The sequence below is a fragment of the Drosophila albomicans genome, chromosome 2L, assembly GCF_009650485.2.
Source record: "Drosophila albomicans strain 15112-1751.03 chromosome 2L, ASM965048v2, whole genome shotgun sequence".
In the NCBI taxonomy this organism is placed as follows: Eukaryota; Metazoa; Arthropoda; class Insecta; order Diptera; family Drosophilidae; genus Drosophila; species Drosophila albomicans.
In genome coordinates this window covers 24,775,026-24,798,469 of record NC_047628.2, presented here as the reverse complement: position 1 = coordinate 24,798,469, position 23,444 = coordinate 24,775,026, and the positions used below count along the sequence as shown (strand labels likewise).

Here is a 23,444-nt window from a genome sequence, read left to right as displayed (position 1 = left end):
ACTATGGAATTGCATTCAAAAATATTCAAAGTATTCCAAAAAAAATTTCGAAAAATTGTACAAGGGGGTAGCATAGAAAATTGGTCAAACTTGCCAAATGTCCTGCTAGCTCGGCCATTCGAAGGGCTACAGTGATGTCCTTTGGCACATAGATAGCCCTCAGAGGACTAAGGAGGAGTATAAAATAAAAAGGACGAAAGTCCTTTAAACAGCCGAGTTATAAGGACATTTTAAATTAGGGAAAATTGCCTATAACTCAGCCATATCCTTGCTGATCCTGACGAGTCCTGTGACATACAACTTGTATTGACTAGGACTATTAGTTGGCCAAAGGACATTCGAATCGTCCTTGCGGTTCTCGAGTTATCCTGGTTTTTATGATTTATAGCGTTTTTCTTTGGCCCTCGCTGTGAAATATTCGAAGTGTTTGGATCCTTAGATGACCCCCATATCCTTGAATGCCAATCGATAGAGGATGTCACTGTGAGCTCAGGGATCCAAGTCCTTTAAAAATCCGTTAAGATTTGGCCGAGATATACGCATCTTTCGTTACAGGATATTCCTTATTCTGCAGTTGTTGTTGTAATGGCTTTATTGTTGTTGTAGTTGTTGTAGAGGTACTAGTGGTTGTTGTAGCAGTAGTTGTTGTTGTTGTAGTTGGCGAGCGAGCGCCACGAGCCCCTGAAAACAGCCAAAATACCAGCTGAAGTACCAGGCGAACAGAAATAGCAGCAGGCAGAAAAACTCTGTTTGGCGCCAATTCAAAACTTGAGTGAGAAAGTGACCATTGAGTGCAATTGCAGTTTGAGCGCGACTGCAGTGAGCGCAGGTGCAGTTTGAGTGCGACTGCAGTTTGAGAGCAACTGCATTTTAGGTGCAACTGGAAGTTTTACAGTAGCTGCGTTTGAGAGCCGCCACAGTTACTCTAAAACTTTAATGTGGCGCAAAATTTAAATTTCAGCCTGCTGCTATTTCTGTTGGCCTGGTACTTCAGCTGGTATTTTGGCTGTTTTCAGGGGCTCGTGGCGCTCGCTGGCCAACTACAACAACAACAACTACTGCTACAACAACCACTAGTACATCTACAACAACTACAACAACAACAAGGCAAGTACAACAACAACTGCAGAATAAGCAATATCCTGTAACGAAAAATTCTTATATCTCGGCCAAAACTCAACGGATTTTCAAAAATTAAATTTTCTTCGGTTCATAAGGATGCACCCTATCCATTGGCATCGAAGGATGCGTATTTTAATTTTAAAGACGCCAACGTTACACATAAATTTGCGTTTTTCTATATAATATGTTTCATTTAAATTTATCTAAACGTTAATAAATGAATGATTTTCATTCACAAAAATATTATAATAACTAACATAATAAGCAGTTTTTCATATACAGTAGTTTTCGCTGTTCTTGTCATAAAATACATTTATTGTTCCTCGTCTATACTTGTTTCATGTAGTTTTTCAGATATTCGTCTGTTCAAAGCTCTGAAAATAAACGAAGCTATTTAAAAGGTATTGTTTAATAAAAATAAAACCCACGTTTTTCAACTTTGTGCCCTAATTCCTAGAAGATGGCAAACCCTGGCCCATTTGAGAATTGCAAGGAAATGATCAAAGCCTTGCCTAAGTCCCGACGTAGGCGTTTTAAAAACATGATGATGCGTCGAAAGATTGCTCTTGCTCGTGCTCGGCTATTGAAAAAAAGAATATTTTATGCAGTCCCTCGATGTATGTATTTCCGATATCCTCTCGTCTATAAATTATATATAATTTTGTGTGTGTGTGTTTGCATGTTGTGTGCGACGCTCGATAGCCAAAAAATCAAGCAAGCAGCGCAGCCAATCCAATGATCGGCAGAGACCAAAATAAAGTATACATCGGCCACATCGAGATGGTGTCCCAAGTGCGCAGCAAGAAATGCTCTGCCAGCGTCATTGCAGCGACGCGTCGCCAATTGATAAAAGATAAAAATAAAGAGTAGTATTCAAGAAATTTGTATTGCACGTCTTATTCGTAGCGTTCGCTGTCGCTTTCGCTGATGTATGTAGTTGCAGTTGCCGTTGCGGTTTCTGTGCGCTGCTTGATCTCGATCTCGATCGCATTTGCTTGTAAATTCTTGAGACGAACGCGCGACACGCGTGCATTGAACGTTTCCACGGGGCGATTACATAAATCCCGCAAATACATAAATCGCATAAGATGCAGAAAACGCTCAAAAAGGAGCTCAGCTTCTCGCTGGACACATTAGAGCGCTATCGCGCCAAGTACGGACGCAGCGCCTCACTGGACACAAATGGCCACAGCACACAGACGGAACACAGTCTGCCACAGACAACAGCAACAGCTGCGGCAACTCCAGCCAAAGTGCGTTCCCCGCCGCCGTCGTTGTTCAAGGCATATTCGCCGCCAAAGATGACCAAACTGCAAGAGCTGCAGCAGAAGAAGGAGGCGTATATGCGAGCCCGGGAACACGAGCGTGAAATGGAGCAACTGCAGCGTGCCGACAAGAAATCCAGTCTAAGCAGCAGCAGCAGCGCCAGCCTGGATGCCACAAAGTCCAACAGCAGCAGCACAGCCAACACAACAAGCACTGCCACAAATGGCAGCAGCAACGGCAACAGTTCGACAACTGATGCCAAGGGAAGCGTCTCCTCCTCCGCTGCAGCTGTGGCTGCGAGCAAAACAGCAGCGGGTTACAGCAACTGGAGTAACAATCATACAACACTCAGCTCGCAGCCTTGGTGTGCGATCAGTGATCTCATGTATTTCTGCGACAAATACGAGTTCAAGACGCTCAGCACACGTGACCTGAAGACACATCAGGAGATTGTTGGCGAGGTGCGTGCTCTGTTGTGCGGCAAAGCACCGTTTGATCAACGCACACGATTTCCGGGTAACATTCACGATCCGGAGAATCTCTGGGTGTGCATTGGACGCTGCGCCAGCGTTGAATATCATCTGCAGCGCATCATTAGCATCTTTCGCAAGCCGTTGAATCAATTGACGCCGGACAAACAGCGCGCGGTGCGTCAGAATTTTCATCTGGCGGTGAGTGAACTGCGTCTGGACATCTCGGCGCGGATCAGTGAGGTGCGTCTGTATGATCGCTTGGTGTTTGAGCGCGAATTTCGACTGGAGTGGCAGGAGGAGTCCTAGAAGATGAGCAGCACAATTTTACGGGAGGGAATCGAATCACAAGAACATGGACAAACAATTTATTTGACATCAACAGTTTTTTCTTTGGTTAATTGCTATTTGTCTTTTTTGGTTTCTGTGGTGCGCTGTGGAAAATGATTACAAAAATACACATCAAGGATTTACATAAATACGCATACAACATACATACATGATTGGAGTGTGTGGTCCTTTGGAAGTTTTTGTGTGTAGCTTCAGCTCGATCACAAAAATCAATACACAAACAGTGTGTGTGTGTGTGTGTGTGTGTGTGAATCGCGCTCAACAAATTGTATATTAAGTGTATACATCTCTAAATATATAAATATATATATTGCTTTCAAATAACTAAATTAATTATGCAATTGCTGAAGCACAAACAATCTAGTAATGTGCACATAATTGCTTCGACATCTGTTTTTTCAGTTTCAGTTTCAATTGCTATTTCAGTTACCAAAAATAAAGCACTTGGTGGGCAATGTTGATACAATACTTTTGCTTTGCAATAAGCCAACAATCTTTTGCATTATGAAACGTTGCTCAGTGCATAGTAAAGTGTGCGTTGTGTGTGCTTAAATGCTTAAATTACTAGCGGAAGATTTCACATATGGTTAACATACATATATCTATAGAGTATATAACTTGTAGTTTCAGTGGGCTTCGTACAATCGCAACGCTTGTGCAGTTGGTTAACAAAAAAACTAATAACAACTCTTGGGTGAACAGTCTAACAGAATTTCAGCTTCATCTTGCTGGTCTTGGGCACATTGCGTATGGTCAACGAGATGCGTGGCGTTCGTCGCACCAGATGATCCCCAATTTTGTAGGTATTCTCGCACAGATCATAGTTGCAGATGCGATCACAGAGTGTATCCTCGTTAATCTCACTGATGGCGTGCATATAGTCACTATATAGCGTATCCTTCAGTATCAGCAAACTGCGTGGCTCCAGCAACAGTTTGAAAAGCACTTCTCGGGAAGCGTCGCTGTCGCCAGTTTCCATTTGACGTTTAGTGAACTCCAGCACTGTGTGGGCGCCACATGAAATTGTCGATATAATGGGATAGAATAGCGGACCATCGGTGTGCGGCAAGATGCCCTGACCGGGCAGATATTCGTTCACCAGCACATGATTCGCATTCTGCGACTCAAAGATGCCCAGATTGTTTACCTTGTCCACATAGTTCTGCAGCCAGTCGGGTATCTCTTCGGCTATCATGCCGTTGGGATGCGGTACCCCACCATAGTTGACCAGGCGGCGATTCAACAGCTGTGTCCAGCGTGGCTTCGGAGTGCGCTCAATGTGACTCAGTATCGACTGTTCCTGATCCGAGGTAATAAAATTTGGAATGTACATCACGGTGGCTGGGCACTGCAAAGTGCAATAAATGTGATTGCATTCCAGAGTCGTCAAAATGATAGACTGACTTACCTTGCGCACCTCAAAGTCTGTGAAATCCATGTTGTGGCCTTAAACAAAATTTGCAATTATTGCAAATCAATAGACGATGCCTTCTCTCTTCCGGTTTCCTGTTGTTGCTGTTCTGTGTTGCAAAATCGAAGCATTAATGTTACACTTCTTTAAAACACTGATTTGTATCTGACAAATATCACCAAAGAATTATTTATATTAATACACTCATTAACTGAAGTAATTATTATTTTACAAGAAATTAAATTTCTTAAAAAAGAGCGAGCTTTCTTAAAGCTGTCCTTATTTGTTAGTGTGTGACCATAAGCAAAATTTCCAAAATACATGTTTTAAAGCATATTTTATATACCAAAATACTAGGAGAAATGCCAATTGGTAACACTTTCAAACCGAAAAGCTCTTCGTGTATATTTAATTATTTTATACCACAAAATTATTTTTGAGCAGTTTTGGGTCTCACTATGCTGAAATGTTATTTACAAATTTTCAAATATAATTTTTTCACTGATTTTCCATTTCACCAAAATATACCACATTGAACGCAAAATGAGCAGCAGCAACTACGCAAAAATGCTCAACTTAACGAAACAAACACGACTATCGTTCTCAGTGTGACCATTGCGAGTAGAAACGCAACAGCTGCTCCAATTCGCGCCAAATTGCCGGCGTCTTTTGCAAATTTTCATTATTCGCGCATCAATTTTAGGTAGAGCCACAAGCCGCTCCGCAAATTCGCAATTATTAATTAACTTGCAATTTATTACATATGTCTTCGCCCGTTGTTGACAACACACCAGCTGCCAAAAAGATGAAACTCGACAGCAAATGTGTATTGCGCTTCGCCAAGCTCACCGAACACGCACTCGAACCCGTACGTGGCTCGGAGCGTGCTGCTGGACTCGATCTACGCAGTGCCTACGACTTGGTGGTGCCGGCTCGTGGCAAAGCCATTGTCAAGACGGATCTGCAGGTCCAAGTGCCAGAGGGCTCCTATGGCCGTGTGGCGCCACGGTCTGGCTTGGCTGTGAAGAACTTCATCGACGTGGGAGCCGGCGTTGTGGATGAGGACTATCGCGGCAATCTGGGTGTTGTGCTGTTCAATCACTCGGATGCCGATTTCGAGGTGAAGCGTGGTGATCGCATTGCCCAATTCATTTGCGAACGCATCTTCTATCCCGAGCTGGAGCAGGTCGACAAACTAGAGGACACAGTGCGCGGCGAGGGTGGCTTTGGCTCAACGGGTGTCAAAGAATTACCAAAGGAGGAGGCTAAGAAGCAGGAGGAGGAGCCAAAGAAGCAGGAGAATGGCCAGGAGAACGGTGACAAAGCCGTTCCGGCCTAAAGAGGGGAAACGATACGCTAAAAGTGCCACAACAACTAAATCCATAGCCATTAAGTCTAATCATTGTCATAGAACTAAGAAGAAGTTATCCATCCAAAATGTCATTAATTCCATTATCATCAGTTTTAAAGTATAAACAATAAAATGTCGAAATATGTACTTATTATAAATATCATAAAGATTCACTCTAAATCATTTGTACTTTAAAGCAGGGGCAACAGCTGGAACTGGACTTGAAGAAGTGTTCATTATGACTGAATTGAATGATGTTATATAGAACGTTGAGCTTAGGATTGTACTTACTGGAAGTGCATTGAATGAATGCACTTGGGGCAGGTCAAGTTTTGTTTGAGGTGGCGGAACGAGCTGTGAATTATGAGAGCAACACAAAGAACACTCTTAATCAGGTGGTTGCGTGTCTGAGGTGCATAAGTGCATCCACACACACACACACACACACACACACTGGTATATCGCATAGATATATGCGGATTTTAATACGATTAAATTCAATGACTCCAATTTGTAATTAGACGTTGAAGTGCGCTCGCTGCGTGCTTTTAATTGGCCTGCAGTCAGTAGTTAGTCCATCCTTGGTTGCCTTTTGGCGCAACGGTTACGCTCGACCCGACTAGAGGTCAGTTCGGCTTTATAGCCCACTTGCTGCCAAACTAACTTGGCCAACAACTGCAACAGTTGGAATAATTGGTTTACGTATATTTTGTTTGTGTGAAAAATAGCTATATATTTGTTTATAAAATATAAATCATTTCTTTTCTTGTCTTGTCTAAAACATTACATTTTGATTTGTTAAGTTTCCAGTTGCAGTTGTCTACATTATACATAATATATAATTATTAACTATAACGTAATGTATATATGTAATTAAATAAAACAATATGTACAATGCATTTGCTGTTTTTTCTCGTTTTTCTCTTTTTTGTTTTGTTTGTTGTCTTCAAGTCTTGGAGCTCTTAAATTTCTAACTTTGTTTTGTTTTTTCATTTTTTTCCCTAGGTTTTTTTTTTTTGAATTTCGAATTTGGAATTCCAATATGCAATGGCCGCAAAAATTATTATTATGATTATTTAAAACAATGCAAACATTTCAAAAGTATAGTCATTAAACGTAAACATACAAAATAATATTAAATAAAGATTAAAATAAAAAATACAAATAATAATAAATAGCCTTTTCTTTGCTAAACAAATAAGGAAATCAAGTGTGTGGAAAAATTTGAAATTTGTCGCTTTAAGTTCTCCGAATCGTCACTAAATCATAATTGTAATAGTAATAATAATAATAATGTGTATATATATTACTGACTAGCAGTTATAAACGAAATTTGCAAATATGTTAAAATAAATATAATAGACAGTTGTAATTAAGTACGTAATCGTTATTGTTTTTTTTTGTTGTAAATGTAATTCATCATTAAAAAAAACTCACTTGTAATTGACTAATTCCTCGTTCAATTGATTAATTGGTAATTGATTGTTTAAATGTTTATAACTTTAAGTGTTATTTCTTTTTTTTCGTTCATGCAAATGGAAGACTTTGCGATTGTTGTTGTTGCTGGTGCTGCTTAAAGTTTACAACTTTAGCAATGATTATTTGAAATTAATTTAAATTAACTTTAACGTATTTTTAATTAACTTATGTCTGTGTTTTTGTTGTTGTTGTTGTTGTTGTGTTGTGTGTTGTGTTTTAACTTCATTTGAAAGCTCTTTTGGTACAACATTTGCAGTTGAAATGCAATTTGTTAGCATGCATAAATCTAATTAAATTAATTATTATTGTTGTTTTCTGCATTCATTTGCGCGATTGTGACACAAAACTAGCTGGCAGCATCCTTGTTGCTGTTGTTGTTGCTCTTGTAAATGTTGCTGTTGCTGTCGGCAGCATCAAAGCTGCAGGGCAACATTGTTGCTGCAACATCGTTGGCCATGTTGCTGGGCCCATTGCAGTTATCTGTTGCCGTGTTGCTGCTGTTGCTGTTGTTGCTGCTACTGTTCAACAAACTGCCGCTGCTGCAACTAGTTACAGTTGTTGTTGTTGTTGCTGCGGCTGCTGCTGTCGTTGTCGTTATGTTGCTGCTGGTTGTTGTTGCCACTGCTGCTGTTGTTGTTGATGTTGTGCCTCCCGTTTGCAGCGCCAACATCTGTTGCGCCTGCGCAACGCACGCAACACACGGACACGGCCCGCCCAATTTCTTCGCCAATATGGAGCGCAGCTTCAATGCCGGCCCCAGTTTCATGCCCAGCGAGCTAACCAAATGTTCCTCGGTTAGCAGCGGCAAGCCCGTGCCATCTATGCTCTGATCACGAAAGTGCTGCAAGACAGACAGAGAGAGAGAGAAAGGGGAGGGGAAATGATTAGTTCGAGTGGGATAGAGACCGATCCAAGGAGGAGGCCGGGAATTAGTTATGTTGCTGCTGTTGCTGCTGCTTGGTTGCTTATAAAATTTATGCATCCAGCATGACCAACTTGCAACTTGCAACTTGCAACGGAGGGCGTCTGTTCTCTGTGCTTGTGTGTGTGTGTGTCTGATTAATGCGCAGCTTTTAAAATTGTTAATGAAAAACGATTTTTAGCCGCTGTTGCAGTCAACAGAGTCCAAAGAGTCGCCTCTGTGGCCGCAGTAGCATTTTCATATTTGCAACGCACGACGCCAACAGCGATTGAAAGTGGGCTGGCTGTCGGTTGCAACTTGCTGCCTGCTGCCTGCTGCACGTTGCTCGTTGCTTGTTGCTTGCTATTGGCAGCAATGCTGTTCCCCTCCACATGAGATTTCTATTATAGATTGGCCCTGATTGAATTCCATGGCCGTGGCCGAGGCTTGCAACCTGTTTGTGCTGCCTTTACCTGCCTGCCACTGCTTCGCTTGTCTGCCAACTGAATTGCCACTGTGCAGCGATCGAGCAGCAACCTCTGCTCAACTCAACTCGGCTGCCGTTTGCCCTCCACATTGATGGCCACACACTGCACTGGCGAAAATACTCCCAAGGTCTGCTGCGATAGCTACGAGTTGAACCCAAAACCCTAAGTCAAAGAGTTCAGCATGTAAACCAATTAACAGTCTGATCTTGATCTTACTTTTGATCGCAAGCAAGATTCTTACATAAAAACTGTAACAAAGGCCACTTTTAAATTAAACTTGCAACACTTCAAAAGCTGATTCCGTCTATATAATTAAGACTGCTTGTCCTGACTACTGGTTGAAGTAAGAGCTAGGAGGCTGTAAGATAATTCCATAATTTGATCGTGTAATAAGGCTCTTATCTATTAAAAACTGTTTTTCAGTATACTTTAAAATAAATTAAAAATCTGCAAATTCTAAAAGTTGGTAGTTTTTAAAAGCCGATCTTAACCTCAAAATGTGCTAAGATTGAGGTTAAGATTGCATACATCAATGCTTATAAATATAAGTAAACATGTGATTGAACTTAATTATTAACCATAAAAAATACAACTTTTACTTGTGCATTAAGAGCTAAATCTTAAAAATAGTTAATCCCTAAGAATAAATAAATTTAAAAAATAATAACGGACATAACCTCAAAAATTGCTAAGATTGAGGTTAAGTTAGCATATAGCAATGCTTTAACATATAAGTCAACATATGTTTAAACTTAATTATTAACTATACAAAGTACAACAAATAACTTTACAACTGCCCTGGTTATTTCTCGCAGTGCAACTTTTATCGGTTGCGCATTTAATGATCACCTCGTTGAAGTTGACCCAATCGAAATTGATTTGTGGGCCGCGAATGCGATTGGATGCGCATTAAGAAAAGAGCACTGGGGCTACATAATATCTATATATAAGAGAGAAAACCGGGCGGCTGCTGTTTCAGAGTCTGCTGAGGATCATGAGGACACGGCTGAGCATACACCTAATACAGATACTCGCCTTTGGCCTGCTGCTGTGCCAGCTGGAGTCTGTGCTGGCCCAGAAGTACTACATGAACTTTGCGTTCAACAACAACAATCCGGATGCCAATGGCGAAGATGGTGATGTCGGTGGGATGGGAAATGGTGGACCAGGGAATGGAGCTATGAGGGATGCATCAGCTGGTGAAGGATCCGAAGGATCTGGCAGCGACGATAGTGGAAGTGGCAGTGGCAGTGGAACTACTGCTGATGAAAGCAATGACAGTGATGACAAGGAGGATGCTGATGCTCACGACGACGACGACAGCAAGGGGGACAGCGATGATAGCGAAGCTGACAGTGGCGATTCAAAAGCTAGCGACGACGATTCCGATTCCGATGATGACGACGACGACAACGTGCCGGGAGTGGATGATGACGACGATGATAGCGACAGTCATGACGCAGCTAATAGACGCATAAAGCTGGCCGAGGAAAACGAAGACAAGGGACCCGACAACGATCACAGCCATCACAGCAGCTATGAGATCAGCATCGATGACAGCTTCGGCGGACGCTACGTTCGCTCCATTTACGAGAGTTCCGAAAGCCATGGACACTCGGGTAGCAATGCCGGTTCCGGGTCTGGAGATGCTCAGGAATCGCAGGACGTTGGAAACGATAAACGCGCATTGTATGACGCCGATGACTACGAGGAGTTCACAGGGGAATAAAAGGGAGAGGAGGCTTAACTACATATCAATTAATGCAAATTGCTATTAAAAAATATATAATAAATTAAATAAAAACTATGAAAAAAATCAGTTTTTATTGATTTTGAAGTTTAAATATTTAAGCTCTGGAAGAGTGAATAGTTGAGAAACCGAACTAAGCAAGGAAATTTGACAGTAGAGGAAGTGAATGCACTTGTTAAAGTGGGAACAGTTTATAAACTGTGAACAGTTGTGCAGCTCAGAGCGGTCAAAGCACTGAGAACAGTTTATGTGCGACAAACAGTTGACAAGCTGAGAACAGTGTAGAAACTGTGAAGAGTTGACATGCTGAAGACAGCTTAGAAACTAACACCGATTAGGAAACTGTTTCGTTTTAAGAAGCGGTTTTAATTGATACATAATAATAATAATAGCAAAAAACAAACCACTTCAATTCAAATGTAATTTGTGTATCTTTTATTTCATGTCCAAATAACAATTAATATTTATTCTAGTTGCAACTACAAACAGAGAGCAGGTACTGCCATTCACCAGTTTTCTTCAGTTGCGGGTGTCAATATTGTAGCAAGACCATCGGCTGTTGCAGCTCTTGAAACAGTCATAAACTTTAACGAGTCTGGGGCATAAAAAAGCCAAAAGCGATAGCCAAATCAGCGCTGGTCCAAATGCATCCGCCACAGCTACCGGGCGAGTCTATAAAGCGAGACATCAGCTCATGAGTTGGCCTGCAGTCGAGAGTCGAATGCAGCCACAAGACAATGTTGTTGCTGCATTGCCCCTGGATAGCATTGTTACCCCTGGCTGTGCTGGGACAGACGTACTACATTAACTTTGTGTTTAATAACAATCGCTATGCAGGACTGAATACCCATGAAGTGATCAGTAGCGAAACTAAGATCGAGAATGAGAGCAACAATCAGAAAGAGAGCGCGAGCAAAAGTCAAATGTCAGCGGAGCAAAAGAAAGATTCTGCAGAGTCGAGATCAAGGGAGCATCATACAAAAAGACCTCATCACAAATCCACCACCAAATCAACAACAAAAACAACCTCAAGAAAACCGGAGAAAACGAAGGATTCATCCCAGGAGCAAGACTGCTCGAAGCTGCCCTCAAACACCGGCGAAGAGTGCGTGGAATCCGATCAAGTTGTGGACAGCGAACTAGAGGAAGAAACTGAAGAGAGTGGCGAGCTCACTACCACAACTAGAACAACAACAGCCACCCCCGCATCCCCGCAGCCAACAGAGTCCACAAGTCAGAGTAAGGAACCGTTTGAGCCATCAGCTACTCCAACTCCGCATCCACCGGAATTTTTTGCTTATCCGCAGGCCGAATGCCACGAAGAAATGAACCTGCACGAACTCTTTGGCATCCAGCTGCTGAGGGATCGAGGATTACCGTCCAAGGTATTGTGTGAGTTCGCCAACAGTTGGGGCGGTCCTTGGCTCCTCATGAATCGCATCGAGTTGCCCACTCGCGTTCACATGCGACATTGGTTCTTTGGCTACATCACCGAGGACTACAAGGACATGAACATCAATCTGTTGGCATTGGCGCACATTATCAACAACATGCGATTGGCCATGCTGATTATTGGCCAGGACAATAACAATCAGTTGGTCTACAATCTATACGATGACTTCGTCATATCCGGCTTCAATGATCTCTTCATGCTGCGCAAGGCGCATCTCGTCGAGGCGAATACCACGGATCTCATGTTCATCTCGGTGGGCGAGGTGCTCATCTCGGATCCGGGACGCAATCGTTCGTGTCCCTTTCGTGTGCTGGGCGCCTGGTGGGGTCCCAAGTGGGATGAATTTCATCAGGGATTCTGGTAAGTGCACAAATACTGAAAGTAAATGCTGCTATCTTCTATTCTTCTGCATTTGCAGTGTCTTTCCTGTGGAGCGAGATGTACGACGACCCGGTTACATAGCCTTCTTCATCAAGCCAAGTCCCTTTGAGGTCAACAATACGGCTTTTTATAGCACTGCTGTGACCACACGACGACCTTGGGTCACCACGGCAGATCCTCTTTTAATGGCAAAGGCCAACAATGATCGCATGTTGTATAAGAAGCTGAAAGCAGCTGAGTTCTTAGAGAACAAGAAACTAGTTAAGAACGAACTTATACGACGAGAAGCACGCTACAAGTCAATAGAAGAAGTGCGTAGAAATGAAGAGAAAAATCACATAGATGTAGGATTTATAACGACCACAGATCAAGGCAAGGCTAAAAGATAGCGAAGACAACTCAAAGTAGTAGAATATAATAAAATACTCATAGGTTTAAGAAGTTACAACAGGTTCATTAACATAATTTAAAATAATAGAAATAGAATAACAAATTGCAAATACATAAAATTGTATAAAAATATATTCAGCTACTCGAAGGGCAGCCAACTTATTAAGGCAATTCCTCAGCTCAATGTTGCTAAACCGTTAGACAATTGGTATTCAGGAATTTCGAATGAAACTAAGCAGAAAAACTTGCACTTGCAAAAAGTAAAAGAAAAATACCTTTATTTGTTAAGCTATGTAATTAGCCTTAGGTCGTAGAAACCTCAAAACACAGTTCTTAGGTTGAACAATTGTTTCAGTTAAAGCAAAAGTTCCCACCCATTTCACATAATATCTCTGTCGATACAAAAAGGGAGAAAAACTTAACTTGAATGAACTGAATGCATACCGGAAATTGGTGGCTTTTTGTGTGACTCGAACTTCTACTGTCATAATTCGCTGGACAACAATAACAATAATGGTTGCTGCAAAGTAACAAACAAAGACAGAGGGGCAGCTATGTGGAGGTTTGATTTGCTGCCTTTGTGGTTACTTTTTTTTATTTTTTTTGCTCACAAAGTGTATTTCGCGTTCTAAATTCTGTTCTAACCAATAATTGACAAGGCAGCGCCGGGGCAACAATAGAAAAACCAACTGACCGTCAACAGCAACAACAACAAGCAAAGAGAGCAACGGCTTTAACTAGACGCCAATAACAATACTACCCAAAAGAGATTTGAATGTGCAACTCGGTCTTGACTTTGAACTCCAATTTCAAGTCCGACTCCGACTCCGACTTCAGTTCCAGCTGCACATTTGGAGGCCATGTGTGCCATGTGAAGTCAGCTTCAAGCTGCTGTTGCACGCAATGTAATTGGACTCTGTGGCAGCCTGGGCAATTTACAAAAAAATGAGAAAAACTAGAGGAAAAGAAAATATGGAAATATGCAAATCATTTTGGTGCATCAAACAAAAGCCATTCGAACTTGTTAGTTGCTAGAAATGAGCTCAGAGAATGGCCAATGCCTGGATGATTTGACCAGATACAAAACAATAAATAGGTTACGCTATCATTCGATATAACAAGCATAAAAAACCATTTCATAATTATAGTAAAAATCGACAAGATAAGCCTACTACAAAATGTAAGAACAATTCTAAATGCGACCAAGATGATTTCACCAGAAATTCGTTATAACAAGCTTACTCTTAAACTATAATAAAATAAATCAAACAATGGATTTAAGTTGGCTTGTTCTTATACTAAAAACAAATGCTAAATTTAAATTTTTAAGAAACCTCAAAATTCCTTTAATAAGTAAAATTAAAGTAGAAAAAAGTTTAAATAAATTGTTCCCTTATAGAACAAGTTAACAAGTTCAAATCTTCTCGCATATTTCTATAACGAAATAAATGCTTTTATCTATAAATTAAACGCAAACGACTTTGGCTGACAGTTTGTTAATCTAGTAAATATTTAAATGCAAATTGGCTATTTTGACTGGAGATGAAACACCTCAAGAAATCGAAACGAATCGATTGATGCGTTCCACACCAAATTAAAACGTTTTTCGACGTTTATCTTTTGAAAGTTCCCCCTCGGTTGTCGATTGTCACCCAAAAAAATGTAACTTAACATAAACAACACATTCCTAGGCATGTGCCAAAACTAAAGAGAAATAAAATAATGCCTAGATTACATACGACATAACGAGAATAAAAAGCAATATGGATTGTCAGCTGAACAAAAGGTTTCAAAAGATATTAAAATCCTCAGGTTTCGCTTGCTCGATTAGGTTTATGACCCAAGTCAAAGACGATCGACGAGCTGAGCGGATCAACATATTTGGCTTATCCCTGAAGCCTCGCAGCGTTAACTGTGAATGCTTCGATCAGCCATCAGAGCAACAAGTGATTATCAAACTATTTTGATTTGGCTTTTTTTTTGGTCTATCAATCTAATCAAGTTTATAGTTCAAGTTTGTTGGATGAACTCTCTCGAAAGTCGTAAATATTTTTGAGTCTCGGATTTATAACATTTGAGCTTAGTTATTTCTGGTTTTCTTTTTGTCTTTAATAGATCAATAAAATTTAAGCCAAATAAAGTCATTTTGTTGCGCAATATTTACATAGAACAGATGGGCGATCGTAAAAAAAATGAGTCTATAGAAAACGATTCTTGAAAAAAAGCCATAAAACACGCGCCTCAACAAAGCCCAAAAACAAAAACCTCTGCTCCGCCAAAAGAATGAAAGGAACTAATACGAAAATACCAAATAAATTAATAGCTGTCCGTGCTGTGAGTCAAATGTTTGACTTGCAGATCCTCGTTCAAGCGTCAAATGTGAAACGTGCCCCGTTGCCTGTTGCATCAAACCTTTTTCCACAACACAAATGAAAAGCCTTTTTTTTCGGTTTTAAAATACTCAAAAATATATACACAAGGGCGCACTAATAAGCAGCTACAAAAGTGCTTCTGGCTGCTTCTGGTCACCGATTGCAGATGTTGTTGCTGTGTTGCTGTTGTTGAAATACATTTTAATTCGAACAGAGAGTGCGAGAAAGAGAAAACCCAAAATGAATTTCAAGTTGGGGCAGCAGCCTCAGCAGCAGCAGCTCAATTGTATTTCTGCGCTCAATTTAGTTGTACGGATTTTGACCTGCTTAACCTTACAGAGTCGCCGTCGCAGTCGGAGTCGAAGTTGGAGTCGAAGTTGGAGTCAGAGACAGAGTAAGAGTAAGAGACAGAGAACAACAGCAAGCAGCACCAACCGAGTAACAACATTGAGCAGGGGGTAAAAGCGAAGACAACAATTTGAATTCTAAATTGAACAGCTTTTTGTGCTACCTATGCCCGGGAGCAGTCAGTCCACATAGCCGGCTTCGGCTTCGACTTCGTCTTGGCTTTGGCCCGGCTTGAGGAACGTGGGCCGACCTGCTGCCAAGACAGCCTGTTGCTGCTGCCGTTGCTGTGCTGTGGCAATTGTGCCCAACTACCTACTCATTGTAATTCTTCATGTCTGGCCAAAAGCGACTCGCAGTTCGACCTGATTGCCGTCAGCAGCGACGGCAGCAGCAGCAGCAGTTGCCGTGGCCCATCAACAACCTTTGGCTGCCCAGTTGTAGTTGTTGCTGCTGCTGTTGTTGTTGTTGGCTGCTCGATTCTGCCCACCTAAAAAGTTGACTTGTTTGGCTCCACTTCACTTGTGACTTTGGCTTTGATTTTGGGTAGCATACGAAGTACGAAGTATTTAATGATTTTGTATTTTTGTCTTCTTCTCGTTGCTCTTGCTGACTGACTGACTGCCCGGCTGTCTGTCTGTCTGTCCGTCCATCCGTCTGTCTGCCCGTCTGACCGTAGCAAAAGCCAACAATTACGCTTAATGCCAAACATCCTCTGCGGTGGCTGTGGTTTGATCTTGTTACGCATTGAGCAAGGCACAAAATATCACTAGGTGGGCCTCACTTGTAGCTCCATTGCATCCGCCAACGTTCTCTCTCTCTCTCTTTCTTCTTGTTCTTTTCTTAGCAACAACTGCAATTGGGCTTAGAAGTCATCGACGTTGTTTAGGGCACGTGCAACAACCCAAAAGGTGTTGGAAATTGCAGTTGCTTTGGAATTTCGAGCAAGTCTTTGATTGATTTACGTCTGTTTCTCATTCCTCTCAAAATATAACAATCAACTTAACAAAAACAAAAAACCCTCTCTTATTATATTAAATAGTTTAGTAAATTACACAAAGAAACGCCCCCAAGGGCCAACTGAACTTTTGCAGTCTGTTTGCAATAAATAATAAATATCTTTCTCTATCTAATTCGCTCTCTCGTTCTATTTCATTTTCTCAGCTTCTGCCGCAAGCGTAATAAAGTCGTGTTACCGTGGATCGAGCGGCGCGATAAGCGGTAAATGTATCGATAAATTATGCAATTGGCTTCGACTCATTTAGAAAGTTTCTATTCTGCAAAGAAATCGACGCGTTGCTTTATTGAAATGAGCTACATTTATCGATAAGAAGATTAAAGATGCCGCCGATTAAACTAATCAATAAGAGCATATATTCGGAGCTTGGATTATTATTTGCATTCGATAGTAAATATTATCGAGTTGAGTTAATCGATACAAATTTAATGATTTAGTTGATTAGATAATCGACAAGAACAAATATATTTGGATATTCGATAGTTTAGTTATCGATTTGTTAATACGTTTATCGATAAAAATTGAAATATGTATCCGATTAAGGTAATGACAAGAGCATATATTTGGAATGAAGTTTGAAATGTATTACAAACCGTTTTAATTTGCATTTGATAGTTGAGTTATAAATTTTTATATGCATGTATCAATAAAAATAAATGATAATCGAAGGCATAATATTACGGAATATATGCATTCGATGACTGATTATTTACTCACAAACATTTATCCTCCATTATGTATAAATTATGAATCATCCTCAGAGTATTTAATGTACTTTAGATTTCAAGTTAATATTCAAGCGGAGTTCTAGGTAATTTTGCCCATGGTGCAATCATGACCAGCATAATGTTGTATCTCAGGGTCAAAATATTAGCAAATTTGATGTGACCCGCTGGACAGCAGCTAACAAAAGGCATCAACTGCAGCAAAGACGCGCCCCAAAAGACCCTCGAAGACCCTCGGAAGACAACGTACACAACAACAACAGCAACAACGACAACGCCAACAACAACTGAAACTACAGAGCACGCTGTTAATTTTGTTTGGCAGCAGCAGCAACAGTGCTTTGGGTAGTTCGCAGCAGTTCAGGAGGAGTCAGGGAGTTCGAGAGCGGCACATAATCAGTTTATTTTGGTTGCTCTGCTGGCTGACTGGCTGGCATTGTTGTTGCTTGCCACAAGAAACAAGAGGCAAGAGGAGAAGCAACAACGGCAGCAGCAGCAGCAGCGGTGGCAGCGGCAGAAAGTGCCCCGGGTTACACGCCAAAGATACAATTTTAGATTATATGGCCAACTGTGCGCATGCGCATAATAATAATGCATGCAACAAGCTGCAAGAGCTGCAGGACGGCGACGGCAACAGCAACGGCAACGACGAGTAGCCAATTGGCAATGGCTCAGCATCAGCAACAGCTTCCTGTAGGGTATGAGCAGCGGCGAGATGGAGATGGGAACGGGTGTGAAGGGGGCCAAGCACACAAAAAAGGCGTGCAAGTGGGTATAATCATCATCAGCTTTGATAACACACCACGAGCGACGACGACGACGATGATGTCGACCTGGCTGGACTTGTTGCAGACCCCGAACCCCGAACTCGAACTCGAACCCAAACCGAAACCCCAAGCGAAGCATGATCTCTTGCTGCTTGGCATTTGACTTTCGGTCTCCGTTTCGGACTTGCTTCTCCTTGTCTCTCTTTTGCTTCCAGTCATGCGCTAGAGACTTCCCGCATCCCTCTGCTGCAGTTGTGTTTTTTCACTGGCTGGCTGGCTGTCAGTTTAAATGGCAGGCACTGTGTGTGCCGTGGCCACCTCTTAACCTTCGCTGCATATAACCTCTGCACCAGCATGCGGAGTTGCAACTGCCAACGTTTGGCCTGCAGCAACCACATCAGCAGCAGCAGCAGCAGCAACGTTGCAACAGCTTCTCCTCATCGATTGCAATCATTTGCTTTCGTGCTGTGATTTTTGCCCCAAAGTTGCCAACTTTTCAATGTAGGTGATTGTTCTAAGTGTGCTCTCTTCTCTCTCTGCTTCCCTTTGCCTCTCTCTGTTGGCTAACATCATCAAACAGACGACATCATTATCGTGCAACAATATCACAAAAAGAGCAGACAACCAAAAACAAAAAAGTGAAGGAGGAAAATGCTAAAGGAACAGCAAGAAAATTGCTTGTCGTTGCGCATTTTGTAGGCGGCCTCCAGTCAGCAGAGAGAGAGAGAGAGCGAAGCTGGACGAGTTGCCAATATATTGAAATATGGCGGTAAGCGGGCAATTTAAATGTTGCCCCTTTTTCTTCAACAGCAGCAGCAGCAGCAGGGGCATGGAATGTGGTTTTAAGTAATTCATGGATTAATGGCTAGCATATTGCTCTGGCCCAGTGCATCCGGAGGAGCTCAGCTCACTCACTGCTTGACTGCTGCTGACTGAAGCAAAGAGTGAATGGTCGTCGTGTCTGTGTTGTTGTTGTTGCTTTTGCCTTGGCAGTGGCAAGAGTAGGAGTTGCATGTTTAGCACGTGCCTCACTTGCTGCTGCTGTTGTTGTTGTTGTTGCTGCTGCTGCTGTTGGTTGCTGTTGTTTTGTGCAGCAGTTTAGCTGTTGTTTGAGGTTGTTGGTCGAGTGACTAGAGCTGATAATGCGTTGACCGCCAACGCCGCCGCAAAACTTGCAAAGATCGTTAAGTTTATAATCATTAGGTCTCTGGTGATTTGTTGGTTTTCCCCCCTGCGGCCAAGAAAGCTCCTCAATGCTCTCCAGCCAAACCAAACCAAGTGCAAGTACTGCAACAAAGCACCGTTAAAGTGCATGCAACTTGGGGCGCTAAAAAACTCTGCGAGAGAACTCAAACCGATCGAGATCGCATCGTAGCAGTTTAGATCTGATCAAGGGGCGAATGAAAGCAAATTGCAGTGATACCAACATTCATCTAAATCTATTAATATAAGCAATCGAAGCGAAAGGAAATCGTCAGCATGAAATTGATATTACAAATTTTTGTGCTAATGATCGACTGAATCCTTTTCTTTTGTTACTGATCGCAGAAAAGATATTCGAATAGAAGTAATTTTTGCACTGATTGATAACTGAATGCTTAAATTAAAGTAGTAATTCAATTTATATTTAAATGATTTCAGTTTCAAATAAACTTTTAAGTTTCACCGATCAACTAATCCTTAATAATGGATCTTTAAGTTAAAATTAGTCCTAAGTTTAGCATTGTATCTATGTTTAAAATAAACTTTAAAGCTCCACTACTAAACTCATCCTTAATAATGGATCTTTAAGTTAAAATTAGTCCCAAGTTTAGCATGATTTTTGTCGTTCAAAATCAGCAAATAAGCTGCTGTTTCTCACTAATTTTAAATTCAAATTTAATAACATTTAAATAAGAAAACTTTAAGCAATTCATTTCTATTCACAAGATTAAAAATAGATTCTGAAATGAGTTTATAAATACGTTGAAGATTTTTGTCACTTCACTTAAGCCTAAACATCCAATTAGTGTGTTAATTTTTTTGCCAAGTGTATTTTAATTTGTAGATGTAATCTCGTTTGTTAACAGTAAATATCTCAATGAGCATATACGAGTATATAAAGGCGACACACTCTTAACTGATAAACATCTACAGAAACTATGAAAACTGGTTCAAGACGATATGAAAACGAGAACGAAATCAACTCATGACGTTCATTATGTCATTAACGGTTGAGTTAACCAGTTAGCGCAAAAGAAATGATAGAAAAGAAAGAGAGAGAGAAAAAAAGTCCAAGTCATAGAGCGTAAGATAATTGATTTTCCAATATGGAAAATGCACTGACTGTCTATCAAGTCAAGTCATTTCCCCCACGGTCGAACTTCCTGCCTTTGTGTGCCCCCGAAAAATCGAAATTGCATTTTAATGCAACTTTCGAAATCAATTGAATCGAACGAAAGAGCGAGACGAGAGCAACGATAGGAAAATGATAATAAATAAATAAAAGTTTTAGTCAGCATGTGACAGTTATGGATGGGATGGGATGGGATCGGATGGGAAGGAAGGTCTTCGACTCTGTAGAGTCAAAGTAACGAGTGCACGAGAGCGATAAAAAATCAAACTTTAATGCGAACTCTTCGTAAGCCAAAGATAAACAAATAATTCGAGATCGAGCTGGAGGATAGCAGAGATCGTTGTTGTGTTGCGTAGACCATGCGAGTTGTTGTTGTTGTTGTTGCTGTTGTTGCTGTTTTGTTTAGAGAAGAGACCTTTGGGTCCAAGCTCAAGTGACAAGTGCTCTAGGCCCCCTTGAGAGAGTCGCGTTTGACATTTGTGTGCGAAATGATCGCCATAATGATGATGATGATTATGATTGCGTTTACGTTTATGATAATGTTGTTGTTTACGGTTGTCTATAATAATGCTGAAATATGAAACTGTGCGCCTAATAATAGGGTCGACTTTGAAATGCATATGCCCAGAGAGAGAGAGACAGACTTCAACCGGCAGCAACATTTACAGCACCTCCGGCTGAGGGCCAACTGCAACAAACACATAACAACAACAGCACACTTTTGGCGGGGGCGTTAACTGTGCCGCTAAATCTAGAGCTAAAAGCGATCTCTACTTTATAAACACACATACAACACACACACACACATTCGCGAGACGTTGTCGTACTCGTGTTGCTGTTGCCCGCTTGACATTTATGTGAACCCAAGCAACAATAACACGTTGTCTTGTGCCGCAACTCTACATCTCGCTCTCTCTCTCGCCTTCTCTGTCTGCATCTGAGTCGCTGGCAGAACGTTCGACTCTCAGCGATCGCGACACGACACCGTGGGCTTAAGCGTACCAGATTTTTGTGATACTCTAACTACGGGTATTATAAATAAGTTAAGAAAACTAGCACAGAAATATTTGCATAAAAGTTAGATAGAAAAAGATATTGCCTAATAATAAAACTATAGCAGAAATATTTGAATTTAAGTTGGTTGATCTACATAAAAGTTAGATCGAAATACAGAACGTCTAAAAATATAATTATAATACAAATATTTGCATAAAAGTTGGTTAATCTGAATAAAGCGAGATAGAAAAAGATATCACTTAATAATAATAAAACTTGCTTCTTGATAATAAAAATAAAGTCTAGTCTATTTTTACACACATTTATCAAAAGCTCCTGCTAAAAAAAATGGTTGCACATATCATCCCAATTCTATCTTTAAAAGATTACGAAACAACAAAAGACTGTAAAAACAAAATAAATGTTGAGTCATTTTCCACCCTTAGCATTAGTTAGTTAATAAACAACAAATATAAAAAAGTGATCTTAATTTCTTCTTCAGCGTATGAAATCTATAAATAAAGATGTCATTATGTAATAACAAATTTGCTACTGAATTGAATAATAAATTCGACTGCATAAAAATCTTTATCTCTTGTTGCTTCTTTAACTTCTGAGTAATTTTGTGAAAGCAATTAATTCAAATTTTTAACTAAGTGATTTCAAAGTCGATTTTATGGCTACTTCTAGTGTAGCTTGCCTTGCTTTATTTGATTAGAGCATTTAATAGTCTCTATGGAGTAAGCTATTTGTTCTCGTTTTTTTGTTTTTGTTTTAGTTTTGTATTTTGGTTTTCATTTTGGAGTTCGAGTTCGAGCTGGAGTCATGAATCTTATGACGCCTACGTGTACTTTTGGCATTTGGCATGTCAAATACAATAAGTACGACTATGACTATGACGGGCCGGAGTACGAGTACAAGTACGAATACGAGTACAACGAGTGCTTGGAGTTTCGAGTCGAACACCCCAACGGCACCGAAGATGGAGATACTACTACCCAAAGCCAAGAGACAAGACACAAGACATGGCTGAAGGGCAACGGAGGGAGGCGACAGACAGTTCCGCGTTGGTTGCCGTTTTGTTGTGCGGTGTTGTGTTGTTTTTTTGACAGCTTTGTTGAGCTTGTTGCTTAGCTTGGGAAACATTCCTGAATGTCATCACACACACACACACACTCAGATAGTGACACAACTGAAGAAAGAAACTAATTCGGGCCATTTAGGGCAGGCAAGTTCAAAGTTTTGATGCTGCGATACTGTGACTGTGGCAAATGGCCGATCATTGAGCTATGAACACAACATTATTACAGTTTGATTAAGTACACAAAGAATTCACACGAAACAGAAGTGAACAGTAGGTGTAATAGTTATGAAGCCAACGGCTTCTGTAAGTGGCAGCTAAAGTGGTCAAAGGCTGCCGATCAATAGAGTTTTTGGAATGAGAATTTTAGAAAAATTTGAATGAAATTAATAAGAAAGGCTTTGCCTTTAAAGCAGTACCTTCTTTGAATGTAAACTTATTAAGTTTAGTTATTGAAATGTAAGTTTAAAAGTGATCAAAAAATACTGGGAATGTTATCTGAAGATTACCGAAAGTTCAGCTAAAATATAAAGTATATATTTCTATATACATTCAACTCTTTTACAGAACACAGCAACTGAATTGCATGAAATAAATATGACGAATTTCCGCTGACGGTTGTCTATAAGTCACGTTCCCATGACGAATATGTTTAAAATTTTTCTTATCGCGTTTTTGCTTCAGCTCGGCTTCGAATACAAACTATTTTGGTTAGCAAAATTTAACACAGCAACAGAAAAGTACACGATAGAAAAGTTTAACAGAGACTAATTCAAAAAGGAAGAAATTATTGTTATGTGGGATATTCAGATAAAACAGAAATGTTGTGAATCAAGTGACATTTCATTAAGCAAACTTATAGAGTTAAATATGTAATCCATATCTTTCTTGAAAATATCAATGATAAAGTAAATGACATTCAATTTAAGAAACATATTAGGTTTAATATTCTATTTTCTTTAAATATCATTAAAAATATCAGTCAGTTATTC

The 23,444-nt window shown here is 40.6% G+C and overlaps 5 protein-coding genes and 1 long non-coding RNA gene across 10 annotated transcripts in view; 4 read left to right on the top strand and 2 right to left on the bottom strand.

Annotated features, from left to right (window-relative positions):
* Positions 1 to 1,413: 1,413 nt before the first annotated feature.
* Positions 1,414 to 2,003, top strand: LOC117564876 (uncharacterized). Of its 2 annotated transcripts, none has more exons than XR_007954537.1 (3): positions 1,414 to 1,523; positions 1,580 to 1,739; positions 1,825 to 2,003. It is a non-coding gene; the product is annotated as an uncharacterized LOC117564876 (long non-coding RNA). The 2 variants fall into 2 exon arrangements; XR_004571801.2 differs by having other exon boundaries at positions 1,430 to 1,523; positions 1,583 to 1,739.
* A 65-nt stretch (positions 2,004 to 2,068) lies between these two features.
* Positions 2,069 to 3,538, top strand: LOC117564874 (uncharacterized). Its single transcript, XM_034243823.2, has one exon. The coding sequence runs from the start codon at positions 2,211 to 2,213 to the stop codon at positions 3,165 to 3,167; it is 957 nt and encodes a 318-aa protein (XP_034099714.1). The 5' UTR covers positions 2,069 to 2,210; the 3' UTR covers positions 3,168 to 3,538.
* Positions 3,204 to 4,920, bottom strand: LOC117564875 (alpha-ketoglutarate-dependent dioxygenase alkB homolog 6). 2 transcript variants are annotated; one of them, XR_004571799.2, is made up of 3 exons: positions 4,618 to 4,920; positions 3,358 to 4,557; positions 3,204 to 3,292 (listed from the first exon to the last, which is right to left on the bottom strand). XR_004571799.2 is itself a non-coding variant. In XM_034243824.2 (2 exons), exons 1-2 carry the CDS (start codon positions 4,645 to 4,647, stop codon positions 3,913 to 3,915), a joined length of 675 nt encoding a protein of 224 aa, XP_034099715.1. In that variant the 5' UTR covers positions 4,648 to 4,920; the 3' UTR covers positions 3,204 to 3,912. The 2 variants fall into 2 exon arrangements, 1 of the variants encoding a protein (XP_034099715.1); XM_034243824.2 differs by having other exon boundaries at positions 3,204 to 4,557.
* A 302-nt stretch (positions 4,921 to 5,222) lies between these two features.
* Positions 5,223 to 6,138, top strand: LOC117565459 (deoxyuridine 5'-triphosphate nucleotidohydrolase). The gene is made up of 2 exons (XM_034244561.2): positions 5,223 to 5,323; positions 5,415 to 6,138. Exon 2 carries the CDS (start codon positions 5,426 to 5,428, stop codon positions 5,957 to 5,959), a length of 534 nt encoding a protein of 177 aa, XP_034100452.1. The 5' UTR covers positions 5,223 to 5,323; positions 5,415 to 5,425; the 3' UTR covers positions 5,960 to 6,138.
* A 648-nt stretch (positions 6,139 to 6,786) lies between these two features.
* The window catches only part of LOC117564987 (platelet binding protein GspB), a 77,577-nt gene continuing 60,919 nt past the window's right edge, over positions 6,787 to 23,444 (bottom strand). For all 3 annotated transcript variants that reach the window (XM_034243931.2, XM_052001970.1, XM_052001969.1), the window contains exon 7: positions 6,787 to 8,291. In XM_034243931.2, the coding sequence (XP_034099822.2) occupies positions 7,797 to 8,291 (495 nt within the window). In that variant the 3' untranslated portion in view covers positions 6,787 to 7,796. The remainder of the gene's footprint in view (positions 8,292 to 23,444) is intronic.
* On the top strand, positions 9,810 to 10,643 carry LOC127565031 (accessory gland protein Acp32CD). Its single transcript, XM_052001982.1, has one exon. It carries the CDS (start codon positions 9,834 to 9,836, stop codon positions 10,566 to 10,568), a length of 735 nt encoding a protein of 244 aa, XP_051857942.1. The 5' UTR covers positions 9,810 to 9,833; the 3' UTR covers positions 10,569 to 10,643.